A 20694-nucleotide genomic window follows, 5' to 3' on the forward strand; every position below is an offset into this window, starting at 1 on the left:
GGCAGGTAGTAGACTCTAGCATGACATACTGGAATGAAGTCATGTTTTTGGCCTCATCAGTGTAAAAAAACCTACTGTATGATCCTTATCCCATGTGTTTTAATTGACCAACTTTGCTGGACTCCCTCTTATGAGGTCATCATTGTGTCTGGAATGTTTCCTGGAATGTTCATAAATTCAATTATAAAAATAACTGTAAATATTGTTCTATTGTATTTAAAGTTGATTTTTCAAGAAAAATCACTACTCACTACTATCTTGCTTCATGTCCCTTCATTTGTCAAATATATTATATATATATATATATATATATATATATATAACACTGTAGTTCCAGCAACGTTGTGATACATATCATTGGTGGAAACAGTGGTAACGTGTAATACCCCACCCCCTAGAAATTCTCTGCCACAGAGTGATTAATGCTGGCATTGTCATCGTCAGCTGCAAAAACCTAAACCTACTGCAAGAATATAAAACATTTTACTGAAGCCGACCAATATGTCATTATTTGTGTTAAATATCTATGTTAGAAAAAATATATAGTGTGGATGAATGTCTGGGTATCCCATATATTTTTTAATTGTCTTGTGGCTTAACGGCAGCGCGTCAGTGCACTACGCGCTCGGCCGGAGTTCGCATCCTATCTCTTCTTTTCACCTCTGAGTAAGAGTAGGCCTACAAAACACAACAATACGTTTTGACCATACATTTTTATGTATATAGTTACTCTACATCGACAGACCATAGGTAGCCTACAAGACATCAGTCAAAAACAATTGAATCTACGTGTCACACTAGTTCACCTGCAGGTAGCGAGAAGCAAATCTCACATCATAAGAAAACTGAACCTACAACGTTGGGATAACAAGTCACCAGCTTTAGCCACCACACCATTTATCACTGTGCTGATTTCAAGAGTCTGTGAAGATTATAATACTAGCTTATCAAAAAGCAAGCCAATACTCGAATTAACATAAATAGCAAGAATGAGCCAAGTATGGGAGTCAGTCTCTTAATCAAAATAAAGCTACAGGATAGATCAATCATTGAGTCACGAGATCAACATACACTTCATAATTTTTGGTTAGGCGGTTGGGATTTTTGGTTAGGCGCTCCGGACACCAACAGGAACTACCAAGGAACGACACAAGTTCGACTGCCTAGGGGCAGTAGTTCAAATGACCAAACTTTGCGTCCTTGTTTGCAATTGAGAGTTCGAACTACCCTTTCTAGAAACACCAAATCCAAGAACGATGGAGCGAACTACCAAGGTTGGGACACAAGTTAGCAAACGACGCTTTCTAGAAACGAGCCCCAGTTCAATGGAGACAGGGTTGCCAACTTTGGGTGTTTGGCTGGAGTGAGATTTTGTGAAGTCATAGTGCGTGTGCATTAAATTTTCCCCTAAACCTAATTTCAAAAATGTCTGTTCCCTGACTTTTTGCTATGTACAGTATAATCCCTGATAGAATGGAAAAGTTTCTTCAAAATGTACAATTAAATTATTGATTGCACTTGAAAACAAGACCAGTGTTTTAACCCCGTGGCATGGAAGGATTATGAGCCACTGGGCCCCTGGGCACAGACATGAAAAGGGCCCACCTGAAAAAGGTAGTAGCTCAGTCAATTTTTTTTTAAAATAACCCCTTAAATGATGACTTCTGGCGAGTTTTGTGGAAAGAAATGGACAGATTGAGACATATAAATGTGTGTATGAGTGCACGTATGTATCAGGGATGGAAATAGCCTAAAATATTTTTTTCCACCAACCATTGTGGCTGGTGAATTCCAAAGTCTACCAGCCACTAGAGATACAGTATGAACATTTGATGAAAAATCATGACCAAAATGATCACGGTTATTGGTATTATTGCAATATGATTAAAATGTGCTGACTTTTTTTCTAAACCTACCATCAATGTTGGACAGAACTCATAATTGGCCTGCCATTCATGCCCAGTAGCAACAAATCTAAAGGTCAACAAAACAGCTATAGTGTCATAAAAGTGGTGTGGCCCAATCCACTGGTGTGAGTTCTGGAGACATCCAACTTTATCTAACTCTATACTATCCTACATCATCTGATTTTAATATTATGTCTAGGCTATATTTATCATTTAACACTTATTTTCTATTTGGCCTTTTATGAAATTATGCATTGACCAATATAAGCACACATTTTTAAGACACTTAAATACATGCATGCTTAGCATTTTGTCAAAACAAATCATTATGACTACCTCAACAATCTTAGCCATGAGCTGTATTTCCTCTGATTTTAATATTTACACATATGTAGGTATTTAAGCACAGCTCAGTTTTAAGACACTTAAAGCCCAAAATTGGAGACCATATAGAAATTTGCTACCATTTCAAAACCGGATTACTCTGGAAAGGCTTATTGTACAGGGGATTGCATTACACCTTTGTGTTCTGTAAGGTCTGCTGTTTATTCTGGTTTACGGTTTGTCATGTGTGGAACGAAAAGTTTGTGAGATATTCCACCTATATGAATTGAAATGAGCGCAGAGCTATAGTAGCCTAATATAACTACTAATAACTACACACAATTTATAAGCTATTCATAAATAGCTTAATCAATTAATTCAATCATTAATATTAATGTATTTATTACTTATTAGTTAATGGTTAGTAATTTATTGTTCATACATAGTTCATCATCAGTAAAGCATTTGTTCACACAGTTAAATGTTTTGTTCATAGTAAATAAGCCTATCCAAATAATATGTTTGTAAGTACACGATTTATACTTAATAAATAATAAAATAACCGCTTATAAATGAAATAACGTTCCCATTATCAACCAGTTGCAAACTATTACAAAATTATCATCATGATCATTTGATCATCATTTGTAAAGCATTGCTCCTATGTTAATTCTCATAAATAAAGTCTTTGTACACACAGTTATAAATTGTTTGTTCATAGTAAATAAGCCTATATCTAAAATATGTTTATAAATTATTGGTAATACTTAATAAATGGTGCAATAATGAAACTACACTACCTTCACCCAGATGAAAACATCTACACAACAAACATACACACTGTTAAGCATTTACAGTGGCGATTCTAGACATTTTTAACAAGGGTGGCACTAGTGAGGCACTGATTAATTCAAGGGTGGCATGAGGCAAAACATCCAGATAAACAGAAACAGGCTCAAGATGTGAAATTAGCACAAATACATTAGGGAAACCAGACTCAAACACCATACTCATAAATTGAAGGACAAAAAAACACAAATACCTTACTATCACATAACATTTCTTTGTATTTGAATAAAATGTAATACAAACATATTAAAGTTAATTATCTAAGTTGTCTGTCACTGGGCTATGCTGTTCTAAAACAAATTTCATCATGGGGACATTAAAATATAATACATTTTATTATATTCTATTACTGTAAATGAAGATATACAAATATACTCATCCAAGACATTTCCCCCACAATAACTTATATCTATGGCCATCTATTTTTGTAGCTGTTAAAATAATTTCACCTGCTTTTTTGTCTTTTCTTTTTTTGTTTATTTTCTCAAGAAACCTGAGGTTGGTATGAAGGAGTGTATTGTGTATGTGAGCAATTTCATCTTCCTGAATCTCAATATTATGATCACAACAAGTCTGGGCCCAGTTCCCCGAAAGCATCTTAAGCCTAAGAGCGTCGTAAAGTCCCTCTTAGAACGTCTTAAGATTTGCCGACTGTTTCCCGAAACCATCGTAGCTTAAGAGCGTTGTGAAAACACTCGTAGATCTACGAGTGCTCCAGAGTTCTCGTTACCGGCTAAGAGCGTCTTAACAGTACTTCTCACTGAGGTCACCAACAGGACATACAGAGGAATTACTACTTAGAATACATAATCCAATTTACGTTCCCATTCTTTATTGTGTTTACCTGTGATGAATCAAATTTTAGCGTGCAAAATAGCATAGCCTACATTTAATGGTCATAATAATGTGATGAAAAGCGGACAAAAAAGCAATCAAGTTATGAAACGAGACGTTGCCAGAATAGTTTGCCATTATCTTTGCTAAGTGAGGGCTATATTTTATTAGGTCTATAAGGGTACAAGCAGAGAAAGGAACATGTGGTTTAGTCTGTAGGCCTACTGCATCAAAATCTAAGCCTACACATTTTCTCACTTTCTTACTCGACTTCTTTCTTATCTTCAAACATGTTCTTAAGTGACACAGCGAAAAAGTATTGCATGGTGCAACAATCTAATCTTAAATAATTACAATTATTTATGTCTGTGTGTGGTATATAACCTACTTGGGATGCTTACATGCAGATGTCAAAGTGTTTCTATTTTCGTATTGATGTGAATTAATGTGTAGATCCGAAGTTTAAACGGTAGGCCTATAGCTGTGACGTGCAGTCACCTGACATCACCATCAAATCAGAGGATATTTCAGAACTATTAACGTGGACAGCTCCCCTTAAGAGCATCTTAAGAGCAGTGCATGTGCGTTCACGCTACGAGCATGTTCGGGAAACAGTCGGAAAAACCAAACGAACGATCGTAAGATGAATCGTAGAAAACCCTCTTAAGAGCGTGTCTCAGGAAACTGGGCCCTGGGCAAATTATTAATTACATTTTCACGTGGGGTAACTTGTTGCAGGGCAACCATAACCGGTTCCATGTCTTCCGATTGGATGATTAATGATCAGTTTTTTCAGAAACTTGAGGTTGGTATGAAGGAGCGTATTGTGGATGTGAGCAAACATTGTTCACGTTGCACATGGTGCAACTTCTTGCAGGGCAACCTGTGTGTGAGTGTGTGTGTGTGCGTGCTTGTGTGTGTGCCTGCGTATGTGTCTGTGCATGGAAGCGTACATATGTCTACTGTGTGAGTATGTGTCATACGTATGATTACTGTGTGTGTGTGTGTGTATCTGTTTGTGCACATGTGTGCAAATGAAATGGGTTAACATGACCCCTGGAGGCAAATATACGGAAAAAAATGGTCATCCTGGGCCCTACAGTTCTCAAGATATTCACAGAGAACTGTGTCTGGCCTACCCTCCTTTCGGGGGGTCCAGTCCAGCGGGGGGGCTACAGATCAAAACGAAAAATGACGGTTCCATGCTATCCATGTGGGGGTACATGCCCACCAAGTTTTGTGTACCCCGGTCTTTCAGTGTCCCGGGAATCCTTGTTGGTGTACGTCACTAAATGTACACATAAATTATTTTATTGTAAGGCCCCCCATGAACGAAAGTACACAAAACTTGGCATGCATTCGGAGGGTGTCATAATGATCCTACACTTTCAATTTCGTGCAGTTTTGACCATGTCAGCCAGAGATATTGTGATGAACACCTAATTTTTTGCTTTTTAATTTTTAACTAGGTGGCGCTATACATGAAATAAGTGGTAATGGGATGGGTTGACATGGCCCCTTGAGATCAATATACAAAAAAAAGGTGGACCTCCTAGGCCCTACGATTCTCGAGATATTCACAGAAAACTGTCTCCGGCCACCTACAGGCCAGTTGGTGTATAGTAACATAAATTAATTTATTGTGTGGCCCCCCATGAACGGAATTCCACGAAACTTGGCGTGCTTTCAGAGGGTGTCATAATGATCCTACACTTCCAATTTCGTGCAGTTTTGACTAAGTTAGGTCACAGATACCTGCGATTACAACACCTAATTTTTACTTTTTTGTGTTTAACTAGGTGGCGCTATACATGAAATTAGTGGTTATGGAATGGGTTGACATGGCCCCTTGAGATCAACATACAAAAAAAAAATGGTCCTCCTAAACCCTACGGTTTTCGAGATATTCCCAGAAAACTGTGTCTGCTCTACCCTCCTTTCGGGGGGTCCAGTCCAGCGGGGGGGCTACAGATCAAAACGAAAAACGATGGTTCCATGCTATCCATGTGGGGTTACATGCCCACCAAGTTTCGTGTACCCCGGTCTTTCAGTGTCCCGGGACTCATTGACGGAAATTTGGGCATGCGAAAAAGAAAAAAAAAGAAAAAAAAAATCTGGAGAAAATGTTAGCAAAACTTTAGGTTTTTGTTAACGGAATCTCCCGACCCTCATTCATCTATTTGCGCAACAGCCCACATTCTGCCTTCAATCCAGCGAGACAAGTGAAATAAATGTTTTTTTGTTTTTTTGTTTTTTTGTTTTGTTTAAGCTGTCATCGCCATAGGCACGATATTTAGGCTACCTCTTTTAAGCCTACACAAAGTTGCGAATTAAGGAGTATTTCCTGATCGGGGAAACCTTTCGGTCTGCAGATGATAATGTGTACCAAGTTTCAGTAGGATTGGCTATTTACAAGATAAGATATAAGCAATAGAATCATTATTGTTGATGCATAACTTTAAAACCGGTTAACCAATCAAAAATTGGAAAAAGATGTTAGGCTTGGTCTGTAGATAATGTGTACCAAACCGTGGGAATCGGATTATCAGTCTAGGAGGAGATGGATTAGTTTAACTTTTGAGTTTTTCTAAAATGGCGGAAAAATGTGTGTGGGTTTATTTGACGCAGGAGCTCTGAAGGAACAATAGGAAGGAGTTTTTTTTTCAAAACAAAAATCAATGGTCATATATTTAGTTCTTTTCTAAAATCTTTTTTTTTCTTCAGTCATTTTGTGTCAATGATTCCCGGGACACTGAAAGACTGGGCTGCACGAAACTTGGTGGGCATGTAGCCCCACATGATGACACGGAACCATTGATTTTTGTTTTGATCCATCGCTCACCCAGACACAGTTTGCTGTAATTATCTCGAGAACCGTAGGGCCTAGGATGACCAATTTTTTTATGCTATTTAGCTTTATGTATGGTATGGTGCCACCTAGTTAAACAAAAATGAGGAGTTGTAACTCCGCAGGTGCAGGTATCTTCTCCCGGGGCAGAACGCTTCTCCACGTCCTTCAACAAAATTTGGTGGAACCTCCAAGAAATGTGGTGGAAAAAGCCACTAACCCATTACCTCCAATCTAGCACTCTGAATAATGCAACCAGCAGAGAACAGTCTGAGATGAGAAGAAGCCACTGATGGCCTTTATTCACAAATACCGGTACTCTAGTATACAGCTCTGAACAGGCAGAGACTAAGTACAGCCAGGCAGGAGATGTGAATGGATGGATGTCCTCTGCAGCGGATGATCCACGAACCAGGCCTTGGTGAGAAGATGCCCAAATTCTGCCGTCACTCCCTTGGGAGTCAGCTTTTCGGAGCTGGTGTTCGAACTCCACCTCTTTCTGCAATATGGCCAATCATGGCCTGCCCTTTACGCAAATGGAAGACACCTTTTTAGCTAATCAGTGCATACTCAATTAATTATATTGGTGGATCAGTTTACCGTATTGTCCATAAAATGAATGTGCACCATTTATTTGGTACTGGGCAAGTCTATTAGATTACATACAGCAGGCCTGTTTCATGGATGTGCATGACATCATCCCGTGGTGGCTGCCTAGCCATACATTAGTCTTGAAATTTACCACACTGACATGTTCAAAACTGCACAAAATTTGAAGTGTAGGATCATTGACACTCTGGATGCATGCCAAGTTTCGTGGAATTCCTGTCATAGGAATAAATTCATTTATGTGTACATTTACATTTCCTGACCCAACCCAGTGACTGTACATATGCACACACACACACACAGACGCACGCACATCCACACACGCAGGTACATAGGACCCAATTTGTAAAACCCTAACCATCACCCTAACCCCGAGCGGGGAACATAGGACCCGGGGAACATAGGACCCGGGGAACATAGGGATGTTCATAGGGATACTCACACACATAAACACACACACACACACACATACGCAGTACACATGCACACACACACACACGCTCGCACGCACACACAGACACACACACAAACACCCACACAAGCATGCACACACAGAAACACACATAAACACACACACACACCATTACCCCCCCCCCCACACACACACACACACACATATACACAAATGCAAACACACATGTGCACACACTCATTTACATACACAAAAGTTGCAAGAGTAGGGGATGGAGCAGGAGATGGAGACAAATTGACTAGCATGATTTATTATTTGTAACTGTAATTTTCCCACATCTTACTAACTGTAACTGATTACAATTACAATTATTTATTTTAAAATTTAATTACACAATTTTGTTACAGGTAATTACTCCCCAACCCTGAATATTGCCAAAATCATAGCTGGCTTTTAATTGCACCATTTTTGGTCATTGCAAGTGAGTTAGCTTAGTACTTTTGTAAAAACTCTTTAGCGCCGTTTCAATAACCGTAACCAATGCTGGTATAAACAAGTGTAGGAATCAAACAAGTGTTAGCCACACATGTTACAGCAAATATTTAATTTGACAAAAACATTGATACAGCACAAGATATAACTTGCATTTTTTGCTAACCTTTTACCACTGCTTGGCTGTTTCCCTACAGTGAAAAGTATACAGGCACAACAAGCTTTCCTGACCCAACCCAGGAATGTCACAGTGCAGGCTGGTGCTAAGGCTCAGCTGAACTGTCATGTACTGAGGGCAACAGGGCTAGTCCAGTGGGTGAAGGATGGTCTACTACTGGGGCCCCAGAGAAACTTGCCAGGCTTTCCACGGTATAGCATCTTTGGAGATGAGAGGAGAGGTGAGACATTTTAGAATGTAATTACTGGACAGTCATGCTCAGTTATGTGTTCACTTTAGTGTTGGCAGGGTTACTTTGGAACTTTGGAACTACTTTTGAATAGATTACAGATTAGAAGTCACCCTATTTAAAATGTAATCATAGTGCAACTATTTCAATTACTTTATCAAAGTAATGTAAGTTATTACATCTAATTACATATTGATTACTTTTCTATATTTCCAATGAATGTTTTCAACTGTTAATCATTTTCAAATGTTTAAACCTGCATGGCAGTGTTAACCTTAAAGGGATATTCCACCATTTGGGGAATTACACCCATTTTCCACTTTTAGCTCTAGCCTAGCATAGATCATTGAACCCTAAAGTCTTTTTTGATGTTTTTTAATGTTATGTATTTTTGTATGTATTCTACACAGTATAATGAATAGGCTGTGAAAAAATCTCTATGATATACCTAATATTGACTGAGTTAGGCCATTTCAAAGATTTGGAGAATTCCGAGCTCTGAATTTTAGGGTTTTGAGAAATTTAAATTTGAAAATAAGTGAGCAGTGGCGCTGCATACGGTCAGACAGTGTCCAAACACCGAATTGTTTCAAGAGGTAGCATGCATGACATTAAAATAGGTTGGTTAGAATAACAAGTTAATCTTCATGAAAAAAATCAGTTCTCCTGAAATGTCGGTTGTGATACGAAGCAATCCATTGAGAAATCCATATCCGGGTTAAGTCGCAACTTTCCTGCCATACGGAAGCAGTGGCGCTGCATACAGTCAGTCAGTGTCTAAACACTGAATTGTTTCAAGAGGTACAGCATGTACAATACGTCCTTAAAATAGGTTGGTTAGACTCACAACAAGTTCATCTTCAAGAAAATAATCGGTTCTCCTGAAATGTCCGTTGTGATACGAAGCAATTAATTGAGAAATCCATATCCGGCTTTAAGTCTCAACTTCCCTACCATACATACTGTACGGAAGCAGTTGCGCTGCATACAGTCAGTCAGTGTCTAAACACCGAATTGTTTCAAGAGGTAGCATGCATGACACGTCCTTAAAATAGGTTGGTTAGATTCACAACAAGTTAATCTTCAATAAAAAAAATCAGTTCACCTTAAATGTCCGTTGTGATACGAAGCAATCCATTGAGAAATCCGTACCCGGATTAAGTCGAAACTTTCCTGCCATACTGAAAACAGAGATAGGTGACGGTACTGTGCATTGATATTATGGTCTGCATTAACTTTCTAATGGGAAAGAAGAAGTTCCTGAACCAAATGACACCCAAATTATAGGGTGTTTATCCGCCAACATTAAACCCACAGCCGATTGAAAATGTGACATTGTGGAACTAACTTCCGTTATTTCTCGGGGAAAAATGTAATCGTAACGTCAATAAAAGCGTTAGGAGAATAGTTATAATACACAATATCAATTCAATCAATAGCCTAATAAAAAGCAATGGAAAAAAGGGGAAAGGCAATAATAAAACAATAATGTTCATTCAATCAATAATATAAAAACAATGACATGCTAAGACTACATTAAGGAGAATATCAGTAATAAACAATAATGTCAAATTAATTAACAGCCCAATTGAAATAAAACAACATTATACAAACCATAACACATAAGCGCTTAAACAACTAAGTATATGTTGAATAGGAATGTCTTTAGACCCCTCTTAAACGACCCAAAAATACCACAGGAACGGAGAGCACTGGGCATTCCACCAACATGGAACCACTGAAGAAAAGAGTCTGGAATTAGACCCAGTTTTCATGACTGGTCGACACAACAGACGCTCACCAGAAGACCGCAGTGGGCGGTTGGGGATGTAAGGCTTGATTATTGAATTAAAATAACTAGGAGCAGATCCAGTTAGTGTCCTATAGGCCAAAGTGAGAGATTTAAATTTAATTCTGGCTACTATAGGGAGCCAATGGAGAGTAACTAGGAGAGGAGTTACATGTGTCCTCTTTGGCTGATTGAAGACCAGGCGTGCTCCAGCATTCTGAATCAGCTGTAATGATCTTGTTACACAAGCGGGTAAGCCAGCTAATAGTGAATTACAATAGTCCAGCTTAGAGATGACCATGGTCTAAACAAGAAGTTGTGTAGAATCTTGTGTCAGATAAGGTCTGATCTTCCTAATGTTGTAAAGCATAAACCGACATGATTTTGCAATAGAAGCTATATGCTCAGAGAAGTTAAGTCGTAATGTAAAATGTAACAGTGTTTTATTCTCAAGATATGGTGTAGCTACGGAAACGTAAACAGACACATATCATGTAATTATGTATAGCCTAATCTTACAGCCATCCAAATATGAATGGTCTACTATAAATACGACCAGAGATATTAAGCAAAAAGACAACACTTGTCTCTATGGCAAAATGAACTGATTTTATCGCGCATGCGCGAACATTCTCATTGCGAGTTATGGATTATGATTTTTGTGCCACGATTACCCAATTAAAGTTAACACAGCAACTTGAAATATCACTGTTGGACCAAATGCTTCAGACATGTAAGAAATAAGCAGTTTATTAACTATATTAACTGGTTTTATCAAGTGGATATGGCCAAAATAAGCATATTTAAAGGTTATTGTGAGCTAGCATAACACCATAACATATGGTCTGCAATGGCTAATCAATAATGCAATAAATTAGCTGTAACAATCATACATTTGGACTTTTTTTGTTGATTTTATATGAAAACAGATGCTCTTTGTTTAACCCAGCAGTGTTTTGTGTTAAAATATGTTATAGGATTCACGATTTTAACAATGTTAGATTCATTCAGCTATACTGTTACAACTGTACCACACTTTTTTATGGCTGCGTCAAGGTTGTAACAAAGGTACATGTCGCTGTTAAGTTAAATTATTGACAAACTATAACATAATTTTTAAATTCTGTTTTAACTTTCATAGAGTAGACATGTATGACTCTGTTCTGGTCAAATTTCACAGCTCTCAAGTCTATCGTCTTTGTGTAAATCGAGTTTGAATTGGAAAAATAAAAAAGTGTTACGATTGTGCCGGTTCTACCCTACTTAACCCTCATTATCTCAAAATAAGATCTGGTGACTTTAGCCGGGTTCTCATGGGCGGGGTCAGATTTATTTTGTGTAGACTTTTTGTGGTCTTAATGCAACATTTTACAAAGCAGCTGACAGGGCTACCAAGGACTGTGAGCGAGTCAACAGCAGAAAACCCTAATTAGCAAGCAGAAAATTTCGAACATGAGTCTCGCAGAGGCAAAATGTACGTTGCAATCAGCACTACCACTACACCACAGAGAGCAGTCACTTCAATGTCATCATCAACCATTATTAATCTATAGTGCCTAGTCTACTAGCTAGCTACCTAGCTACTGATATCCTGATGTCCATGTTAACTGGTGACATGACACCGAATGCAAGCCTTGGATAATGCAGATTAATTTTGCCTCACATACCAAAACAGTTACAACAAACTGCATGCATGACCCCACTTCAGACGATGTTCTTTTTTGTGGGCAGATCATATTACATTGTGATTATAATGGGCAAAAATAATGATCACGTGTGGGCCTTGAACTGCTCACTAATACAGCAAGCTAGCAGTAGTAGGCCTGTTGTGTCTTTTTTGTTCTGTCTCAAACAGGCCCAGACTTAATTGCCTGTTAGGATGTCTCGCAAGACTCCAATTCCCAGCATACCGAGCTGCGAATAAAAGCGGCCACAACCTGTGCGTCATTCTCTGCTTCCTATTCCAAACCTGGTGCAAATGGGCGTAGTGCTTAAGCCAGCAGTGTGAGAAACTGCAAATGCTCAGCACGAGACTTACGTCATGCCTTCAGCGCTTTATTTAAAAGGGACTGAACCTTGTTTTGTTTTCTCCAATTTTTGTAACTCAAATAAATCTTTTGAAGAGAATTTTCCATGTCCGACCTCTGAATCCACTACATTTTTGGTGCCGAAACCTGGGAAAGAGGGAAAAGAGGGAATAAAGACGAAAGAAAAAGACAAGACGAATTGAAGATTCCCTACCTGAGACAGACGTGGATTGCCTGAGTGACTGCAGGTGTGGACAGGTGAGGACCGAAGAGAACAATGGAGAAGCTTTCAAGATTGAAGAAAGTGCGAGGCGCGATAAGAACAGCAGTGACAAAATTAGTTAATAGAATTGCTGAAGAATTACGGAAAGACGAGCCAAACCTAATGACTTTGGAAGAATTTAACGAGCAATTAAGTCACAGAGAAAGTTCGCTATTGGAATTGGATCAAGAGATTGAGAGAATTACCCCAATGGATGAGTTGGAAGAGGAAGTAAATGGAGCCATGCAATATGTGGATGAGATTAAATTGACTTATATGCGCACAAGAAAGTTCTTGGAAAAAATCAAGGAAGACGAAAGCGAGACATCCTCGCATACGACAAATCAGACGCACAGAATTCCCATGATGAAACAGCCAAAACTATCAATTGAAAACTTCAGTGGAGACATAAGTAAGTGGCAAAACTTTTGGAGTCAGTTTACAAGTGCAATACATGACAATGAGCATTTAAGAAAAGCTGATAAGTTTAATTATTTGAAATCGTTTCTTTCTGGCAACGCTGCGAAGGTAGTGGCAGGCCTATCATTGACCGAAGAAAATTATGATAATGCGATCAAAATGCTAATGCATAGATTCGGAAGAAAAGATCTGATTATCAATGCTCATATGAATAAACTGCTTAATTTGACTCCAGTTAAGAGAGCGACAGACATTGTAGCGCTACGAAATGTATATGATGAATGCGAAGTGCAAGTGCGTAGCCTAGACGCAATGGGAGTAGTGTCGGATGCCTACGGCTGTTTACTCTGCCCTATTCTCATGAAAATGATACCTGAAGAAATCACACTGGAATTCACACGACAATTGAAAGAAGAAGAAGTTTTGAGCGTAAAGGACTTAATGGAATTCATGCAAAAAGAAGTAGTCAGTTGGGAAAGAACTGCCCATGTATCCCAGCAACAAACAGGCTCTGTGTTAGAAAGAGACTCCTTAAGAGACCGTGATAAAAGAATGTTTGAGCGAAGAAAAAGCTATGCTCCAACGTCAGCCACATTTCATGTGTCCGCTCGAGAAGAATCACGATGTTTATTCTGTAATGAAAGCATACATAAGTCAAGAGAATGCAATGTGCACAGTATAGAAGCAAGGAGAGATAAGCTGCGCAAATTAGGCCGGTTTTGTATGCTTAGGCGCCAAACATATTGCGCGGAACTGTAGAGCGCAAGGCATTCAATGTGAAGGTTGTGGCAGAAGACATTACAAAATGGTATGCTCCCAACCTGCCTTAAGCAGTAGGAATGTAACTTCACAAACACCAGAAGTAGGCCTATCAGATACATTAGTGTCTGTATCCCCTGTGCAGTCCAATCATAATGGCACAACATTCTTGCAGACCGCAATATCTTGGATAGAAACTCCTATGCAAGACCAGCTTGTGAGATATTTACTGGATGGTGGAAGTCAGCGAAGTTTCATACAAGAAAATCTATCTAGATCCCTCAATCTGCCAGTAATATTGGTGAAGAAACGCTCAATCTGCACACATTTGCGTCAGCGACTTCAAAACTGATAAAATGCAGAAAGGTACAAGTGCGACTGAGAAATATTAAAACTGAGCAGAACGTAGTTCTAGAGTTATTAGAAACCCCACATGTGTGCACTTCCAAATTGCAAATTGCAGATCAGAACATCACAAAGACATTGGAAGCCAAAGGACGTCAAGTGGCAGACGTGCCGATTCGAGGCATGGAGACCGAGGAGCTCGGAATTCTTATAGGAGGTGATTATTATTGGAAAATCGTGACTGGACAAATGGAACGCATAAGTGAGTCACTGGTAGCAATAGAAAGCAAGTTCGGATGGCTGCTACAAGGGACGGTGACAGTTCCGAAAGTCACAGCGGAACCTTTGGACATTGAAGTGCTGCATGTCAGTGTAGCTGAAGACGTTTCACTTTCCAATCAGCTGCGGAAACTTAGTCCATCGGAATACACCCAGAAAAAGAATCTTGTGTCATTGAAAATGAGGCCATTCAGACGTTTCAGAGAACAGTGATCAACAAAGGAGGCAGGTGCGAAGTGAGTTTGAATTGGCATCGAATTTGGCTGTAGCTAAACGCAGATTCACCAATCTGACCAAGAAATTTAGCAAGGAACAGTCGCTCTATGAGAGATATGACGCAGTGATGCAAGACTACTTGCGAGAAGTTATCATTGAAGAAGTGACCAGTGAGAATTCAGCCAATGCAGTAGGTCCAATTTACTATATGCCCCATCATGCTGTAGTGAAAGAAGAAAGAGCTACAACCAAAGTACGTGTAGTGTTTGATGCGTCTTTACATGAGAATAACAGTCCGTCTCTAAACCATTGTCTTTTCGCAGGCCCAAATCTGAACCCAGAACTTTTAAGCATACTTTTAAGATTCCGTGAACATAAAGTGGCACTAATGGCAGACATTACCAAGGCATTCTTACAAATGTCATTGAATGAGCAAGATCGAGATGCTTTGAGATTTTAATGGACTAAGGACAAGCCAAGTAACAGTGACGAAGTCAATCTCATCACCTTAAGAATGACTAGAGTCCCATTCGGAGTAACATCAAGCCCTTTCCTTTTGGCAGCAACGATCAGACATCACCTAGAAAGGTATGAAGCCATTTATCCAGAAGTGGAGATTAAGACTGTCTTTATGTTGATAATTAAAACTGTCTTTATGTTGATAATTTGATTACTGGAGCTGCAGATGTAAAATCAGCAGAAAACCTAGCGCTTAAAGCGAGAGAAATTATGTCGACCGCCGGAATGATGCTTTGCAAATGGAAAAATAACGCTAAAGAATTGCAAGAAAAATGGCTACACACGGAGTTCATAGAAAAAGCAGAAATCAAAGGCCAATCGACATTGAAAGTGCTTGGAATTGTATGGAGAACGGACAATGATGAATTTGAAGTGGATGACTTAGTACAGTTTTTGGCGAAGAAAGCCAATTCTAAGCGTGGAGTGTTACAATCAGCTGCTAGACTGTTTGACCCAATCAGATTTTTATCCCCATTCACCATCAGGATAAAATGCCTTTTTCAAGAGTTATGGCAAAGAGGAGTTGATTGGGATGAGGAACTTCCAGAAGAACTGAGTGAAAAATGGGAACAGTGGTGTGCAGGAGATACCAACTTTACAAAAGTTATCAGTGCAACGACGTTATGACGCCACTCTGCCAGAAGGTGAGCCCATTCAAGTAAAAGAAGTTCATGTGTTCTGCGATGCTAGTCAAAACGCCTATTGTGCGGCAACGTATATGTGCATAGTCAATGCCGACGGCTATTGCAGCAGTAGTTTAATCGCAGCAAAAACACGAGTAGCTCCATTAAAGCCAACAACTTTACCCAGACTTGAGCTCTTAGGAGCAGTGATTGGAGCTAGACTAGGAACGTATGTCATAACACATTTGAAATTGGATAAAAGTAATCTGAAACTTTGGACAGACTCCATGATAACGCTTCATTGGATAAAGAGCAACGCAAAACAGTTGAAACCATTTGTAGCCAATCGAGTGTCCGAAATACAAAATTTGACATTGCCAGAAAATTGGAAACATTGTAAAGGACCGGAAAACCCAGCCGATCATGGTACAAGAGGAATTTCAGTGCATTCCATGATTCAAGCCGACCTATGGTGGCAAGGTCCGCAGTGGCTACGTAGGCTCGAAGCGCATGAGATGGATATGGAGTATTCAGCAGACAAAACGGAGATCACAGAAAGTGTTTCCCAAAATCAAGTCACAGCAAACAAGGTGAACGAAAAGATCATTCAAAAGCCATTGTTTAATTTAAACCATTATAGTGATTTGCAAAGAGTATTGAGAATAACGTCATGGATTAAACGATTCATTTTTAATGTGAGACATACAGAAAAGTTAAATGGAGAATTGAGTGCAGAAGAAATGAAAAATGCTCAATTGTATTGGATTTTGAACACACAAAACCAAAGCTTCCTTACAGATATGGAAAACTTGCGTGCTGGAAAAGAACTTCTACGAACATCTAAACTGCTAAACCTTTCTTGATGACACAGGAATCATGCGAGTTGGAGGCCGCTTGCAAAAGAGTGCGTTACCACATGAGGTGAAGCATCCCTGGATTCTTCCAACAAACCGCAGATTCTCAGAATTGATTGTGAGAAAAGCTCACAAAGACTTACTGCATTCTGAAGTAAGAGACACGCTAACGCAAGTAAGAGAATCAAGCTGGATTTTGCGCGGACGGCAACTGTCCAAGAAGGTGGTGCTGAAATGTCTGATGTGCCGCAAGTCCAAAGCGAAGCTCCGCTACACAAAGAACGTATCACCGAGGCCCAGCCGTTTGAGGTAACGGGTATTGATTTTGCTGGTCCATTATTTGTCAAACCTAATCACAAGAAGACATACATAGCCTTATTTACATGTGCTGTAACAAGAGCTGTGCATTTAGAGTTAGTTTCAGACTTGACCACAGAAGCTTTTATAATGGCATTTAAGCGATTTATCGCAAGAAGAGGAATTTATTCAGATAATGCAAATACTTTTAAAAGAGCTGACAAAGATCTTAAACTGATGTGGCAAGTAATGAAAAGCAAGGATCTGCAAGTTTTGTTCGCAGGAAAACAAATAACATGGAGATACATCGTGGAGAGAGCAGCTTGGTGGGGAGGATTTTGGGAGCGATTGGTACGATCCGTGAAGACCTGTATTCGGAAAATACTAGATAGAGCATGCCTGACGTTTGAAGAACTGCAAACAATTGTTGTTGAAGTGGAAGCAGTAATTAATTCACGTCCATTGACCTATCTGTATCTGTATCTGATCTATCTGCAACATTTGATACTGTTAACCATGACATTCTCCTTTCTATACTATCTGAACTGGGAATTTCTGGAAAAGCTCTTGACTGGTTTGAATCTTACCTTAAAGGGTGTTCTTTCAACGTGTCTTGGCAAGGACAGGTATCTAAGTCTCATGACCTCACCACAGGTGTGCCTCAGGGATCAGTATTAGGACCCTTGCTCTTCTCTATTTACACCACTTCCTTAGGTGAGACCATTTGCTCCCATGGATTTGACTATCACTGTTATGCAGACAACACTCAACTTTACCTGTCTTTCCCACCTTATGACATTAGCGATTTCTGCATGCCTTAAGGATATTTCAGCATTGATGAAGGATCGGCACCTTCAGCTTAATCTCTCAAAAACTGAGATTTTGGTGTTTCCAGCTAAAACAGCTATTCACCAACAGATTAACATTGACTCAACTTCACTGACCCCAACTAGACTAGATTTCATTACATTACATTACATTACATTACATTACATTACATTTGGCTGACGCATTTTTAGCCAAAGCGACTAACAACATGGTAAACAGTTTAAGTTTAGAGCAATTCTCAACAATATTAGGACAATTTAAAAAACATTAGAGTACAGTAAGAATAAGTGCATCAGTGAGTGCTGTTTTTAACAGTTACGTGTCAGTTTAAGACGGCTGGTGAGTGCTAGGATCAGCAAGACTTGTTGTAAGTGTTGCTATGAGAGGAGATGTTCTCTAAAGAGCTGGGTCTTCAGGAGTTTTTTGAAAATGGAGAGGGATGTCCCTGCCCTAGTAGGAGCTGGCAGTGTGTTCCACCAGCGAGGAACAACAGATGAGAAAAGTTTGGATTGGCCTGAGCGTACCGGAGGTAGAGCTAGACGTCGTTCGTCTGAGGAGCGCAGCGGTCTGGAGGTAGCGTATGTCTGTATGAAGGCATTCAAGTAGGTGGGAGCAGAACCGGAGACTACTTTGTACCATTTCAAATGGTCATTGGCTGGACTATTGTAATTAACTGACTTACCCGCTTGTGTAATAAGATTATTACAGCTGATTCAGAATGCTGGGGCTGGTGCCTGGTCTTCAATCAGCCAAAGAGGACACATGTAACTCCTCTCCTAGTTACTCTCCATTGGCTCCCTATAGTAGCCAGAATTAAATTTAAATCTCTCACTTTGGCCTATAGGATACTAACTGGATCTGCTCCTAGTTATTTTAATTCAATAATCAAGGCGTACATTCCCAACCACCCACTGCTGTCTTCTGATGAGCGTCTGTTATGTCGACCAGTCATAAACACTAGGGGCTGTATTTTGCACCCTAGCGCATGGCGTAAAACCCTTATTTTGCATGTTTATTTTTTAAACAATGCGCCCAGGGGTGTGGCAATTAACAACTTAGGGAGTGGCCTGGTGCATTGTCTAAAAATCGCTATTGTACACCTGGTCAGAAGTCTATGGAGAGTTGTTTATATGTTATTTTGAGAGCGCATTGTCAACAGTCATATTGGCGAGTGCACAACGCACCATCCTTCTATCATCCATGAATGCACACCAGCGCACGTCCATGCAAAACATTACAAATTGCACGAATGCAATAGGAAGCACAATTACAATAAACATATTACGAAATACTGTACATCTCATGATGAGTGGTTATTCACCATCATTTGCAAATTGGTAATGACGATTAATGATGTTTTCTAAACAAAGTTCGGGAGGAGCCTGCGGGATGATTGACAGCAATTAACTCACCCACTGCCGCCGCAGGGTATGCCTATTTAAGCCGACCTCCTTTTCCATACGTCACACACTCCGACGTTCGCGAAATCATTGGAGTCGCAAAGCCTCGGTAGGCAGACGTAATGGAGCTGGGTTTTTCACTACTAACCATCCGAAAGCTACATCCAGTCCATGGGCTACAGCCACCCGGTTCACCAGCGTTTTCAGGTCACTGCTCAGAGCAAGGGTAGGCTACAACTATCAATTATGCTATAGCCTGCTCACCCCAGCATACTTCAAGGCTCTAACATCAAGCTGCTCCAAGCTCGCGTTTTCACGTCGCAAGATTATCCAGGTAACTCGAAATGCTCTAAATTCCACATGGCTCGGCACGCCAAGCGTCTGAAGTTTGTAGGCTATCCACTATCCAGCGGAGGCCTATCTTCCGAAGATCACTCAATCCGTAATCCGTGTTGGCATCGGAAACGAACAGGTCTTGTTTTCACTCCTCTAGTCGTCCAGTGACTTCTCATAAACTGATACTAGCGTTGTTGGATATTTAAGCTACTTATAACGAACTGACAAGCCTTAAGTGCCCAGTATTTCGCTGGCTCGTTCTGCAGTCTGTTTAAACAATGGCGCTGCGTCGCAGACGTCAGCAATTATTAAAGCGATAGTACACTTTGTAATTCGCGTCAGGCGACGCAGACAGCAAGGACCCTGATTGTCAACTCGTCCTGTGTCGATGGCCGACTATTCATGTAGCTTCTATGGGGTATAGCAACAAGCTAGTTCACTGATATAAGCTTTGCAAATAAACTCAAGTCATTTTGGTTACAATGACTGGTTATTTGTATGTCTTAAAATTAGCACTTCGCCAGCAAGCAGTGCTTTGTGGGCAGTTGCGTTTGCTCTCAGGAGGCCCTCAAACCCCAGTCTACAGCCAGAATATATTAATGACACTCTTTGAACACCGGTTTATTGTTTCATTCCATGCCAACACCGACAGGAGGGAGTTTACAGTATTGCACTGTAAATAAATGTTTACAGCAAACCCAAAGCAGTTTGCCCAGACAGCCAGGAGATGGCAGCAAAATTCACTGCTTAACACTTGTGTTTTAATGTTAAGACACTACAAGCAATACTACAATTAGTGCTTTCCTGCACCACACGCTCCAGAGCGTATCACTCCGCTGCCTCAGCCACAGCCACGCCAGCGGCCCAGGTTCTTAACCACCGACTTCCTTCCCGCAGCATCTCCGCCGTACTTCCGGATCCGACTCCACTTCTTCAGACGGCCCCGGTAGCGACAGCGTCGCTACTCCCTCCGCCCCCTCTTCCCCTTCCCCACCCACTTCCCCCAGCCAGGACCCGGTCCAGGGCTGCCCCTGGCTGATGTTTATCAGGTAACGGTA

The 20694-nt window shown here is 40.1% G+C and overlaps 1 protein-coding gene across 1 annotated transcript in view; it reads left to right on the forward strand.

Moving 5' to 3' along the window:
• The window catches only part of nphs1 (NPHS1 adhesion molecule, nephrin), a 266694-nt gene that overhangs the window by 18448 nt on the left and 227552 nt on the right, over window positions 1-20694 (forward strand). The window contains exon 2 of the mRNA XM_076281324.1: window positions 8473-8673. Coding sequence (XP_076137439.1) covers window positions 8473-8673 — 201 coding nt within the window. The remainder of the gene's footprint in view (window positions 1-8472; window positions 8674-20694) is intronic.

This window comes from Alosa pseudoharengus, unplaced genomic scaffold (genome assembly GCF_046254945.1).
Source record: "Alosa pseudoharengus isolate Yale_2024_CS ecotype anadromous, Long Island Sound unplaced genomic scaffold, YU_APseudo_1.1 YU_APseudo_1.1_scf_12, whole genome shotgun sequence".
Classification (NCBI taxonomy): Eukaryota; Metazoa; Chordata; class Actinopteri; order Clupeiformes; family Clupeidae; genus Alosa; species Alosa pseudoharengus.